Source organism: Heloderma suspectum, chromosome 3 (genome assembly GCF_057233095.1).
Source record: "Heloderma suspectum isolate Gila_16-S chromosome 3, 16-S_ref, whole genome shotgun sequence".
Classification (NCBI taxonomy): domain Eukaryota; kingdom Metazoa; phylum Chordata; class Lepidosauria; order Squamata; family Helodermatidae; genus Heloderma; species Heloderma suspectum.
In genome coordinates, this window is record NC_139460.1 from 7,714,819 (window position 1) to 7,729,548 (window position 14,730).

The 14,730-nt window shown below is 48.0% G+C and overlaps 1 protein-coding gene across 2 annotated transcripts in view; it reads left to right on the top strand.

Annotated features, from left to right (window-relative positions):
- The window catches only part of DGAT2 (diacylglycerol O-acyltransferase 2), a 58,022-nt gene extending 53,716 nt beyond the window's left edge, over nt 1-4,306 (top strand). The window contains exon 8 of one of the 2 annotated variants that reach the window (XM_084842430.1): nt 844-4,306. In XM_084842430.1, the coding sequence (XP_084698556.1) occupies nt 844-998 (155 nt within the window). In that variant the 3' untranslated portion in view covers nt 999-4,306. The remainder of the gene's footprint in view (nt 1-843) is intronic. The other variant, XM_084842431.1, reaches the window with a different exon arrangement.
- Nucleotides 4,307-14,730: the final 10,424 nt, after the last annotated feature.

Below are 14,730 nucleotides of genomic sequence, written 5' to 3' on the forward strand. Positions count from 1 at the left end.
GACACCTTTGGATCCTGTGGATCTCCCCTGGAATATCCCTTTTTGTGCTGTTTAACATTGGACAAGCATTAGCTGTGGTCCTTTCTGCAGTCTCGCAGAGGAGGCTTGTGAGTTCGGGTCTCCCTGCCTGTCTCTGCTCTTGGAGGGGGAGGTCTGAAAAATTCTTTGGTTGAAGTATCATGCAGTGTTCCTGGGACCATCGGATTGCAGCCTTGCCTGTTTATGGCCTAAGCTTTTGTGAACTAAAGTCCACTTCATCAGATGAATGGAGTGTTACCCTAAGTTGGAAGGGATATATGCATTTGGGTATTGGGTGTGGGGGCAGGGGGATGTAAGCAGTGAAGCTAAAGGGAAATGAAATACACACATATAAATGAATACAGACAGTTTTATGTGAAAATCTTAAATGTATGTAAAATAGGCACAGTGACCATCCACAAAGCAGGATTGATAACACAAACATCCTGGCATTCCTGAGTGAACTAAAACCTGTAGTGGGATAAAAAACAACAACAAACCATTATCTTGATTCAGCCCACCCATGATAGAATTGAACTTGTGATCCAGCAGTTTTGTGCTGGAGCCTCCCTTTTGAAGTTCCTTTGCTCAGGAACGTCCACTTTAAGGTCAGCAACAGAGAGGGTGAGGTGTTCTCCCACTGGGTTCTGAACACTGCCCTTTCTGATGTCAGATCTGTGCTTGGCAGCTTCTGCTGATTGGGGATGATGGGAGTGAGAGTCCAACACATTTGGAGGTCATCCGTTTGAGGAAGGGCAGCTTAGGGTCTGAAGCTCTACCACCCTGAACGCATGCCTTGTTTTCTCTCCCTGTTTTGCCTTTCAGTCGGGGAGCCCATCACCATTCCCAAAATCGATAATCCGAGCCAGAAGGAAGTAGACTTTTATCACAGCCTCTACGTGAGCTCTCTGATTAAACTCTTTGACAAGTACAAGACGAAATTTGGTCTGCCGGAGACGGACGTCTTGGAAGTCAACTGACGGCGCGAGGGACGATGCGTTTCTTTGGCCTTGCATCTTGGCAGCAAGTCGCTTGCAAAGCGGCATCAAAAGACACGTTTCTGCCAGAGTCCAAGTTGTTTTGTGTTGTAGTCTGTGGATCGGGGAGGCGAGCATGGATTGCGTGTGTGAGCCCTAAAAGGAGAAAAGAAAGAAAAAGTTGTCTACATATTCAAACGTGAGACCTCTCTAGAAACAGTTTTGTTTGTCCATGGCAGATCCGTCCTGCTCCAGCAATGGCACAATACGTTTCCCATCCACCTCTTAGTTGGGCAGGGAAGAGAAGGCGGGCCTTTCCCTTTTGGAATCTGCTGCTATGCTTGGGTCGACAGTGAAGCCCCGGACGAGAAGCAGGAACATAGAATGATGCCTTTTTGGCCTACTCAGCTCAGCGTAGTTTAGTCTTTGCTGGCTGTAGTTCTCCAGGAACCTAAGCAGAGGGAGGTTTTTCCCAGCCCTATTCTGGAGATCGTTTTAACTGGAGATCCCATGGATTGAACCTGGGGTCTTCTGTGTGTGAGGACTATATGCTACCATTGAGCTGTGGGCCCCTGCAAGCTTCTACTAAGGATCTGCTAATAGGGAATCAAATGAGCAAAAACATGTGGGAGAGGGGGGAAGAGGAAGCACTTATTTGGGTTGAAGCTTACCAGTATCTGATGGCCTAGGCAGGGCTGGCCCTGAGCATTATGCTGCCCCATATTGGCGGTACCATATAATCAGTGGTGTAGTGATAATTGTTGGCATGCTTATCATGACAGTCTCCATAACCACCAAGAAGAGTCCAAAATTGCAAGCAGATGTGTTGATCCCTTCCACGAACCAATTCTAGGAGTTTTCAGCTGCTTGGAGAGGGTCTTCTTAAGAGGGCCTTAACTACCCATTCAAGACCAGGCCACCCCAAAAGACTTTGCATGACAACAGGGAAGGATGTATTGTTGCAGGGGAAATTCATTCCCCCTCCTGCTACTGTGGGAATGGCAGCTAAGTTCAGAGGGAACAGGGAAGTCTGAGGGCAGGGTGGCAGATGTCATCAGCATCCCTGCTCATAAAAATAGTGCTGGCACTGTGTCCCTGCAAATCCTGATTCCACTACACCACTGCACATAATACAAGAAAGGCATCCTGGGGAGCCCTTGCAGTGTAGGAGGGGATAGAAGCAAGCATTTTCTGAAACTGCATGTGCTGTAACGTTGACACCCCTACGTACATTGCTGCCTTATGGCGGCTTCTTGAGACCGACCGCTGGGTCAAGGGCTCCATCTTACGAGGCTGGAGGTCGGATGGAGAACCCATCTAACCTAATTCAGTCATTGAACGCCCCACCTCTTTGTGAGTTTTACATAAGCGGGCTGTGTGGCATAATCTTTTCTCTTACACTGGTTTGACAGCAGAAGGAAGGGGAAGATGCTATCAAGGGGACAAATTAGTGTGTAGGAACAAAGGGACAGAGCATTGTGGGAAGGAACAAAATGTTGCTGTCATTTTCTGCTCCCTCCCAAACCGCTAGAAGACACGGATCATCTCTGAGCTCTGAGCCCCACATTGCAAGAACCACAATTTGAATTGGAGGGGAAAGGAGTAGGTTGCTAGTCCCTGTGGTTCTAAAGAAAAGATGGAAATTGCATGGTCAACATTATCTGATTCCTGGTTTAAAAACCTAGAGCCTGTTGTTTTGAATCACAATCATTTCTCTGACCATGCTGGTTTTTATGTTCTCCTTCTGTGGTACTGTAGCTCACCCTGTTGTACAAGAACTTCTTTTTAAACATAGTAACGTAGCGCAAGGGGATTTCTAGTTGAACCCCCCCCCCCCCAAAAGCACAAACAATGCAAATTCTGAGGCTTGCTCCCATTTTCTTTTTGCGCCTTTGTTGGGCCTGTGGGGTCGGGAACCAAAGACCTTTTTCGAAAACGGACCTTGTTCAGCTATTGCTCTCCACAAATGTTTGCTTTCCCCCCTTTTGTCCTGGTCTTTCCAATGTCTTTCTCTGGAGATCCAAGCTTTTTAACGATGGCACATGCCTTTAAGAAGACACTGGAAGCTCAATATTATCCGTCAGCAATATTTTCAAACAAAATTGAGAGCTGGTATTTGGCAGGTGCAAGTCTGTGTTTGCTGCAAGCCACAACTTTGATCTGCTGTGTGTGTGCGTGTGCAAGAGAGAGAGGGAGACTCCTCTGCTTTTAGCAAATGAAGGACAGGGAGAACTTCAAAAGATCTGTCTTTCCCCTCTCATTGGACCACTAAGAAAGAAAAATCTGTACCCTCTCCTTACCTTTTAAAGCTTGCCCAGCCTTATTTCTTCACCCAGAAACTTTGCTTCTCCCACAAACCTCTGTCACCTTCTGCAACCTTAAATGCTCCTCCCTTACTGGCCCTTCTGCCTGGAACTCTCTCCTAGCACACCTGCACATTGCTGCTTTCCTCTCCTCTTTCTGTGGAGCCTTTGACACAACCCAAGACCTGATCTGCAGCTGAAACTAAGCCTAGCTAGGTGTAACTGTATTCACTCACAGTTGTCCCTTCATTCCCCCATTCCCCTTCCCTCCTTTCTCTTGCCACCTCCACTGTCACCATTTAGACTGGTAGGTTCCTTGGGGCAGGGAACTGTCTCTTTGGCTTTTGTTACTTTGCCACATGCTTTGTTGGCATTCTATAAATAATAACAATTCGGGTTTCTCCTGGTCTGTGCATCCATAAAAGCACAGGAGCCTCCCTCTGGGGTGGTATTGGCTACCTGAGAGAGTGTGAGGTTAAATCTAGCAGGAGTCCGCATGGATGAGACATTTTGTGGGAGCAAGGCCTACCTGTAACTCTGGGGGTTTCTCCGTTTTTAAAGACTATGATGATTCTTCTTATTCAAGTCAGTGATGAATGTATCTAAAGTAGCTCTTCCGCACAATGTATCGACTGTTTTAATATGTTTACATGGATGTTGACTGATGCTTTATAGAGAAATATATTCAGAGTCCAATGTGCGTGTGCATATATATATATATTTAAACGTTTTGCACTATTGCATGTTTAACCTGCCGCCTTCAATTGTTTTAATCGTCCACAACGATCGAAGCTCTAAATGTGCCTTTGGGTAATGCAGAAAGCCAGGGCTTCAGTTCCTGGGTTTCCTGTATCCCTGTGATCCTGAATTATGACATGTATATAGAAAAATGAATAAATGCTCCAACCTTTTGGCATGTCATGGAATACTGTCCATCAGGGGAAAAAAGTTTTTGTACAAATTTATAGAAATAAACATAAGCAAAAATAATATGTTGGTTTTCTGCTTATCCCCTTGCCTGCCTCATTTGTGATGTGTTGGGGCCCATTTTTGTACAAGACTGAACTTGGGGTTCTATGAGCTGAGGGTACACGGCATAAGTATATGGAGAATAGGAGTGAACATGCTTCATCAAGCACCGGCCCTTACGAATTCTGCCTCCAAATGAACCAAAGCTGCAACAAAATATCCTAAATCATGCCATCTCTAGCCCAGCACACAGAATGGGATACAAACCAGGCTGCAGAAGTGTGTAGAATCTCACCGACAGAAGGGATCCAGGGACTGTTTTAATACATCCTTCCTCAACCTGGTGCCTTCCAGATGTGTTGAACTACAGCTCCCATCAATGCCAGCTGACACAGAAGGCTGGTCAATATCACTTCTGCAAAGTGAGAGCGATTTCTAGCCTAGCTCTTGTGGAGGGCACCAACTGGTGTCTGGGCAGGACTTCCAGATGGGGACTCATGCGGTTTAATGCTCCTCTGTTAAAATAATAAAATAGAGCACAAACGTATTAGGGAAAAGGCTACGCTAAAACCTTCCTCTCTGACATGCTAGTTGTCTACAAGCAGGAACCCCCTTTTTATTTTGTATGGAGGAAACTTCTATCATGGGAGCCCCACCCCACCCCCAGTAAGAAGTGGTACAGCCCAGATACACATTTGCTATCTCTGTGAGAACCTGAGTCTTGGGTTGAGATCCCTCCCCATTGTTATCTGCTATGTGAGGAGAATACTGACTGACTTTAAAGGGTGGCTGTGAAGATTAGGGAGGAGTCATTGGAATCATTTTTAGAACACAAAGGTTGCAATCCTATGCATGTTTAGACGGAAAAAGTCCTACAACTCCCAGCATTCCCTATCCGCTCCCATCAACCCAGCCAGCATGGCCAGTGGTCAGGAATGCAGGGATTTGTAGTCCGAAACATCTGGAGGGGACTAGGTTGGGGAAGACTGCTCTAGGGAGTGTTCACCAATGTTTCCAAGATGAAGTAAATCATTCCAGGCAAGTCATGTGAAGTAGTCAATGTTATGATAAGGGCAGTGATGCCATGAAATATCCAGTATGCTATTCTTAAGACAGCTGTATTGTGTTCGTGCATTTGGGTGTTTCTTCTTCTTGCTCCTAGGTGTGTTTTTTTAATCCCTCCAAATATGGTTTTGTTGGTGCTCATGAATGATGCTTCTTGAACATAACACTCTTCTGCATTGGTGCTGTTCAGTTCCCAGGATTTTCTACTGCTCTGTGTAGGCTTCTAAATGTCATGGAATGTGATGCTAAGCAACAAAGTGCACACAGAAGCGTGCAAATTACAACCACAAACTGGTGTGCACTGCAGCTCCCCCACCCCCCGTAAAAATCCCTGTGGATGCCCATGCCTCGCCATATCCCTCAAAGTTCTCTCTGTCTTCTGGGAGTTTGAAATCACTTCCAACAAATGCTGACAACTTCCCTCAGAGGCGCAGCGACGCTTTGTTCTCTGAGCAACTGGAATAGTTCTGAAAGTTCCGTGTCACTCCATCAGCTCTACCCTTGCAGCTTGTTTTGGGATTGGCTGTCATCATGGCCCATCAGCCACCCTCCAGTTCTTTCCTCGCCTGTTCTCACCCTCCCCTTTGCTCCTCCACTGACCCCTCCCTTCCCAACACTTACCTATGATTTCATTATAGGGTCTGCAGGCTGACACTGCGTCGCTTCTGTCTAGCCGTATATTCTGCATTACCACTAAATAATTGTGCAATTGCAGTATGGCCTTGTACTGAGGTTACGTTCACTATGCCGGAATCATCCCTATTGAAGGGCATGTAATTTAAGCACAGGGCCAGATATATGCCAGAGGATGCTTTTCTACCCAGGTCTGCACACTGCAATCTTCCCCAAGCTGGCGCCCTGCAGAGGTGTTGGACTACAACACCCATCATCCTTGGCCGGCATGGCTGGCTGGGGATGCTAGGGGTTGTCATCCAGCCCCTCTGGAGGGTGTTGGCTTGGGGAAGGCTGACATGGTGAATCACCTCCATGTTCAGTAATACAGAAGCCGTGAGCGGCCCACGTTCAGAGAGCAAAAGAAGGTGGCATGCTGGGCAGATGAAGGGGTCAGAATCCGGAGCCCTCGCTGGTGAAGTGCGGGGCTTGCTCAGTACCAGAATCTGTTTTTATCATAAGTGGGACCTGTAACGCAATGTTGCAGCGTGGAGTGCTCCTGTCCATGGCTGGCTGGAATCCAGACCTCTTCCAGGATGCTCCATTTCATTTACCTCCCCTGCAGTTTTCTATCCTGACCCCCTCCCAACAGAGAGTCATGGCCACTGAGCACACTCAGTCCACACTGAGCTGTTTTTGTAGGTCCCCCCCCCCCCAGAGTCTTCCTTCCTAAAGAGTTTTTGTCCTTGTAGAAACTCCGGGGTTCCCCTGAGCTGATACTTCCCTCTTGTGACTGTGGTGGTGTTTCGGTAGAAAAAGGAATGGCACAGTCTGAACACCAAAAATAGAGGGGTTGATGAATCCCTTAGGCACTGATAAAAGTGAACCGTCATTTTCCGGAAATGGAAGAAGGCAGTGACCATTTGTCTTATGCTCCACTAGAATATTGTGAGGAGGTGTTGCATACGTTGCTGCTTCCCCTTGGCAACTTCGGATACCACTCTGGGAAATGTGAGCAATTACATCCTTCCTGCCCAAGTGACATTCAGATGGTGAGAAATCTCTGGCTCCATCCATGCAAAGATTACTGGAGAGTGGGGAGGAAGCAACGCCACCCACAGCGCTGCTGCTGGTGCCTGAATCGCCCCACAAATCTACACCACATCTGAGATCTGTCACTGTTTGCACTTCTCCAAGTCTCCCCCACAACAGACTGGCTGGCTCTCTCTCTTGTTTGGCCGTTATTGGAGCCTGTGCTTCCCCCCTGCCCCCTCTTCCCCCTTCAACATTTTGCACTCATACGCCCATTCCCTCCCTGGCTAATTTCATTTGGTGAGATCTTAGGAGTGCCTGGAACAATTCCTCAAAGTGCACACAAAGATTTAATACTATGAATTGATCAGTGAGAAGTGCAGGCTGAAGGAACCTAGCAATAGCGTAGCGTACATACCACAGTCTGAGCAGGTGCTGCCCTCGGCTGGTTTAGTCAGTGCAGTGCCATAACAGACTGCTCCACAGATGTAAACAGATATCTCTCTGGTCACTAGCATTCCAGGGATGTTGACTGAGTTCTTACTGATCATTTGTTAATGGCCAGAAATGATTGGCTGATGTTTCATTAATGGGAGCTAATGGCAGGGGATGTTCTTGTGATAGCTGGGTGTTTCTTCCCAGCTTTTGGAAGGTAATACCCACCTGAGAAGCTGACGCCCCTCCAGCTACAGGGAGGGGCAGAGAAACACCTTGGAGCCAGAATAGGAAAGACATTCACCTGGTTCACATGTAACGACAACCCAGAGTACGTGTTGAGTATCGGTTATCAATGAATCATGGCTTGTTGTTAAATAGTGCGTTGTCATTATGTTGAACGCTGCACTGTGGCTTAACTATGGGTTGTTGAGTTCACAACCCAACAACAAACCATGGGTTTTCTTCCCGGTTATTACTGGTTAACAACCCATAATTAAACCATAGTGCAGGGTTTGCATGTGATGACAACCCATGATTCAACGACAACCCATACTCAACCCATACTCTGGGTTGTTGTTATGTGCAAACCAGGCCTATAGGCTTGGATCCTAAGATAAATTTATCCTAAGGAAGTTCACCCACCTGAAAAGACCTGGATTGTCTGTGTGTGTGTCTGTGGGGGGGGGGGCGGGGGGCTGAACAATGTGGCACAGGGTGCAGAAGGCTGCTGGGGAGAGATGAGGACAGTAACTTTTCCTTCTGTGAACTTCCTTAAGTTAACTTCTCTCTAGATCCAAGCCCATCTTCATGGATCACTGCCTTGTTGTGGCAAAGGGGCTTGCGTAACTCAGTGAAGCTATAAGCTACGCCATGCAGGGCCACCCAAGACGGACAGGTCATGGCAGAGAGTTCTGACAAAATGTGGTCCACTGGAGAAGGAAATGGCAACCCACTCCAGTATTCTTGCCAAGAAAACCCCATGGAACGTATCACAAGGCTAAAAGAGATGACGCCGGAAGATGAGCCCCTCAGGTGGGAAGGTGTCCAATATACTACTGGGGAAGAGCAGAGGGTATTTCCAAGTAGCGCCAGAAAGAGTGAAGCGGCTGGGCCAAAGCCGAAAGGACACTCAGCTGTGGATGTGTCTGGTGGTGAAAAGAAAATCCGATGCTGTAAAGAACAATATTGTTTAGGAACCTGGAATGTAAGATCAGTGAATCAAGGTAAGCTGGAGGTGGTCAAGCATGAAATGGCAAGATTGAACATCGACATCTTGGGCATCAGTGAACTCAAATGGACAGGCATGGGCGAATTCAATTCAGGTGACCATTATATCTACTACTGTGGGCAAGAATCCCTTAGAAGAAATGGAGTAGCACTCATAGTCAATAAAAGGGTGGGAAAAGCAGTACTGGGGTACAATCTTAAAAATGATAGAATGATCTCAATACGAATCCAAGGCAAACCATTCAACATCACAGTAATTCAAGTCTATGCCCCAACCTCTGAGGTCGAAGAAGCTGAGGTTGATTGGTTCTATGAAGACCTACAACACCTTCTAGAACTAACACCAAAAAAAGATGTCCTCTTCATCATAGGGGATTAGAATGCCAAAGCAGGAAGTCAAGAAATCACCAGGATAACAGGCAAGCATGGCCTTGGTGTACAAAATGAAGCAGGACAAAGGCTAATAGAGTTTCGTCAAGAGAACACGCTGATCATAGCAAACACTCTTTTCCAACAGCACAAGAGGCGACTCTACACATGGACGTCACCAGATGGTCAATATCGAAATCAGATTGATTATGTCCTTTGCAGCCAAAGATGGAGAAGCTCTATACAGTCAGTCAAAACAAGACCTGGAGCTGACTGTGGCTCAGATCATGAGCTTCTTGTTGCAAAATTTCGGCTTAAATTGAAGAACGTAGGGAAAACCACTAAACCATTCCGGTATGACCTCAATCATATCCCTGATGAATATACAGTGGAGGTGAGGAACAGATTTCAGGGATTAGACCTGATAGACAGAGTGCCTGAGGAACTATGGACGGAGGTCCGTAACATTGTTCAGGAGGCAGCAACTCAATCCATCCCAAAGAAAAAGAAATGCAAGGAAGCCAAGTGGCTGTCTGATGAGGCTTTACAAGTAGCTGAGGAAAGAAGGGAAGTGAAAAGCAAGGGAGAACGGGGAAGATATATCCAACTGAATGCAGAGTTCCAGAGAATAGCAAGGAGAGACAAGAAGGCCTTCTTAAATGAACAATGCAAAGAAATCGAGGAAAACAACAGAATGGGAAAGACTAGAGATCTCTTCAAGGAAATCGGAGATCTCAAGGGAACGTTTTGTGCAAAGACGGGCATGATAAAGGACAAAGAAGGCAGGGACCTAACAGAAGCAGATGAGATTAGAAGAGGTGGCAAGAATACACAGAAGAACTATACAGGAAAGTTCTTAATGTCCCTGATAGCCATGATAGTGCGGTCACTGAACTTGAGCCGGACATCCTCGAGAGTGAAGTCAAGTGGGCCTTAGGAAGCATTACCAACAACAAAGCTAGTGGAGATGACAGTATTCCAGCTGAGCTATTTAAAATCCTAAAAGATGATGCTGTTAAAGTGCTGCACTCAATATGCCAACAAATTTGAAACGCTCAAGAGTGGCCGCAAGACTGGAAAAGGTCAGTATACATTCCAGTTCCAAAGAAGGGCAACGCCAAAGAGTGTTCAAACTACTGTACAATTGCGCTCATTTCACATGCCAGCAAGGTGATGCTCAAAATCCTACAAGCCAGGCTTCAGCAGTATGCGAACTGAGAACTACCAGAAGTACAAGCTGGGTTTCGAAGAGGCAGAGGAACTAGAGATCAAATCGCCAACGTTTGCTGGATCATGGAGAAAGCAAGAGAATTCCAGAAAAACGTCTATTTCTGCTTCATTGACTACACTAAAGCCTTTGATTGTGTGGATCACAACAAACTCTGGCAAATTCTTAAAGTGATGGGAGTACCAGACCACCTTACCTGTCTCCTGAGAAACCTGTACGAGGGTCAAGAAGCAACAGTCAGAACCAGACAGGGAACAACCGATTGGTTCAAAATTGGGAAAGGAGTACGACAAGGCTGCATATTGTCGCCCGGCTTATTTAACTTATATGCAGAGTACATCATGAGAAACGCCGGGTTGGATGAATCACAGGTCGGAATTAAGATCGCCGGGAGAATTATCAACAACCTCAGATACGCAGACGATACCACCCTAATGGCAGAAAGCAAAGAGGAGCTAAAGAGCCTCTTGTTGAGGGTGAAAGTGGAGAGTGCAAAAGCTGGTTTGAAACTCAACATTAAAAAAACGAAGATCATGGCATCTGGCCGCATCACTTCCTGGCATATAGAAGGGGAAGAAATGGAAGCAGTGACAGATTTTATTTTCTTGGGCTCCAAGATCACTGCAGACAGTGACTGTAGCCATGAAATTAAAAGACGCTTGCTCCTTGGGAGGAAAGCTATGGCAAACCTAGACAGCACAGTGAGAAGCAGAGACATCACCTTGCAGACAAAGGTCCATATAATCAAAGCTATGGTTTTCCCAGTAGCAAAGTATGGCTGTGAGAGCTGGACTATAAGGAAGGCTGAGCGCCGAAGAATCGATGCTTTCGAACTGGAGTCCCCTGGACTGCAAGGAGGTCAAATCAGTCCATCCTAAAGGAAATCAACTCTGACTGTTCATTGGAAGGACAGATGCTGAAGCTGAAGCTCAAATATTTTGTCCACCTAATGCGAAGAGAAAAGTCACTGGAATAGATCCTGATGCTGGGAAAGATTGAAGGCAAAAGGAGAAGGGGGCGGCAGAGGATGAGATGGCTAGATAGCATCACTGATGCAATGAATATGAACTTGAGCACGCTCCGGGAGAGAGCGGAGGACAGGAAGGCCTGGCGTGCTATCGTCCATGGGGTCACGAAGAGTCGGACACGACTGAACAACAACAAGGTTCAAGCCATAGAGGAGAGATTGCTGTGAGTTGCCTGGAGGATTATTGGGGCACAGTTGCTCTGTCTTGGGATCTGATGCAGGATTAGTGGCTGCACCATCTGCTTATGGGAATGTATTTGCCTCCATGATAACTTATTTGTCAATAAAACAAATGTTACGACGGAAGTTCTCACTCTTTGGAAGTTCTCACTCTTTGGAATCATGAGCTTTGCTGCACGCAACAATATTTATCTATTTGTTTAAAGTATTTTTTATCCTGCTCCTCAGCCAAAAAGACTACAGGATATAATCAGTGAACCAAGACGGTCCCTGCCCTCAGGCTTACAATCTAAAAAGGCATGGCATGGCATGCAAGGAAGAAGGGATGAGGAGGGAAGAGGAAAAAGAGAAGAAGTCCTGCAGCAGGGCTGGTGGAATGGCCCTGCTCCCCCTCAGCACAGGCTGCTGGAACAAAAGCCAGACTGGGGCCAAACTGTTTAAAGCCTCAGCCCCCAGCAGCATTAAAGTTAAACCTTGTTGCCAAATAGCCGGGAATATTTTTAAAGTACCAAATTAAATAAATACACCAAGCAGCAGCATCTGGTTGGATTGAGGCACCAGGGATCCCTAGCAATATTGTTGAACTGCCTTCCCTAACCTGGTGCCCTTCAGATGCAGTGGAGTACAACTCCCATCATCCCCAGCCAGCATGGCCCATAGAAAAGGCTGCTGCAGAAGGAGCTGAAGTACAACTCACAAATCTTGGGGCCACCCTCTTGGATTGTACCATGCACCCATTTTGGGGCAGCAACATTTCTTGGGCTGGCCCTGTGAGGAGACGCAGCACAATGCTGTAGTCCAAGACATCCGGAGGGCATGAGCTTGGGAAAGGCTGCAGCCAGGGCTGTTTCTTCGGGGAAGGAGAGGGTGAGCAGGGTGCCAAATTCTGAGGCCGGTAAATTCTGGAGGTGGCAACAAGCAACCACCTGAAGATGGTGGGTGGTGGTGGCAGCAGCACTCTGGATCCTCCTAGCTGGACCCGGGAGCCACAGCCATACGCTCCTCTGCTGCCCAGAGGACTGGTCATGGAATGGCAGGCCAACGCCTTGCTCTGAGGGATTCTCAGAATGAGGACCGGTTGGCCCAGTGCTCCAAAGAGCTGCATCGGAGATTCTCCTGCTGGAGAAAGCCCAGTAGCACAGCACTCCATAGTGCCACCCATCTCATGCCTAACTCTGAGAACCCCTCAGAGTTAGGCATGGGGCGGATGGGCTATCTGGGAAGCCCTGCTGGCTGCTTCCCTGCTGCGGCCATTTCTATAGCAGAAAAGTAGCTGGTGAGGCTCTCCAGAGCGCCCGCCCTCCAGCAGCCGCGGCCCAAATGCCTTGCTGTGAGGGTTCCTTCCTCATAGCAAGGCAGTGAGGTGGCCTTGACGATTACCTGTGCTGCAGCAGCCCAGCCAAGTTCCAGGAGCCCCCTCACCCAGAAAGCCTTGCTAGGAAGGACCCTTCATGGTGAGTGAGGCATCTGGAAGAGTGGAGGATGGTGACAGCCAGGGGTGACGGGGAGAAGGAAAACACAGGAGGTGGAGGAGGATGTGGGCCAGGGGGATATATGGGGAAGGGAAAACAAGGAGGAGGTGACAGCAGCGGCAGCAGTGTTCAGGTGGGAGGAGGGTGAGGCAAGAGAGAAGAGAGAGCATGTGGGGTGCACAAACAGGCCCAGGCAGTCCTGGCTGCGGTGCGCACTAAAGCCTCGAGCACTGGTTGACTGCAGGGAATGGAGGCATTAAAAGACTGGCTACCTCACATCCCTCCAGAAAGTGTGGGTGCAACCTCATTCTTTCCTGGCCTTATTTTTCGGAAAGCCACGGCAGGCATTAACTTGCTGCTGCTTTCCAAAAAATAAGGCCAGGAAAGAATGAGGCAGGCAGTAACTTGCAGGTATGTTTCAGACTGAAGTGAACAGCTCCCTTGTCAGAAGGATTGTGCTAAAAACCCGGCGTGGACTGACACATAAGCATGCCAAGCTCTTACTCTTAGTGCCTGAAAGTCACGGGATTAATCCGAACAAAAGATGTGAAAGGAGACCAGGCTGCACCCAGCTACAAGCAACAAGGCTTTGCTGGAAGAGCATCAAGGAAATTGGGGGCGATGGTGGGGGGGATGTTCCTCAAAGCCAGACACGCAGATAGTCTTGTAGTCATAGCAGAGCTCCCGTGCCCTTCACAGCAGCCTTACAGAGAGCAGGTGTGGGATTACCCCATGGCTCCTTCCCTTGCTTCATAGCTGCCAAGCGGCATGTAAAGCGACCCCGGGACGGGGATGCTGCATGGCAGGACAGTTGTTCCCCCCACCTGGTGTGGAACGGCTTGATTGTGCAGTGGGCGTTCCCACTGCTGCTGGCAGAGTTGTTGCTGCAGCCACACGCCTGGTTGTGCACGGCACCGGGTGTGGAGATTCTCCTTGCCTCGGCACGTGTCGGAGGCCTGCCTGTGGAGAGCTGGCAGTGAGACACGGGCAGGACGGATCCAGGGCCTGCCCTGCCATTAGGCAGAGCGAGGCAGACACCTCAGGCAGCAGATGGTGGGTGTCATGAAGCGGGAGCGGATGGTTAGTTATTTAATTTGCTGGCTGTACCGTGACCTGCAGATTGCCATCTGGCAGCAACCTGGAAGCGGGCCTTCTCCATGGTGGGACCCATCTAATGGAATGCCCTTCCCTGCTGGCATTCAGGAGGCCCCAGCTGGGGTGTGCTTTAGGTGCCAACTGAAGATCTTTCTCTTTACCCAGACCTTCCCTGAGAGAGTGTGCGGCCCAGTTTGTTACTTATGGAATGGCAATGGGGAGATGGAACACTTGCCATTTATCAAAATCAATACAAATAAAAATGCCCTGAATATGGAAAGTTAGCATGTTGGGCAGAGAATTTTCCCTGACACACTAGGTTTCTACGTGCAGAGAAAGGGTTTTGTGATCAGTAGGTATTCAAAGATGTGACCAGCACTTTGCAGTCTTGCAGTGATGTTGATCACTGCCTTTAAAAGACCGTCTAATTATGGTGTGCTATTGTACACTCACTTTATCTTATCTTAGGCCACTTGTGAGTGCTGAAAGGCGGGATAAAGGTTGTTGTTGTTCAGTCGTTCAGTCGTTTCCGACTCTTCGTGACCCCATGGACCATAGCACGCCAGGCCTTCCTGTCCTGCGCTCTCTCCCGGACCGTGCTCAAGTTCATATTCATTGCATCCGTGATGCTATCTAGCCATCTCATCCTCTGCCGTCCCCTTCTCCTTTTGCCTTCAGTCTTTCCCAGCATCAGGGTCTTTTCCAGGGAGTTTTCTCT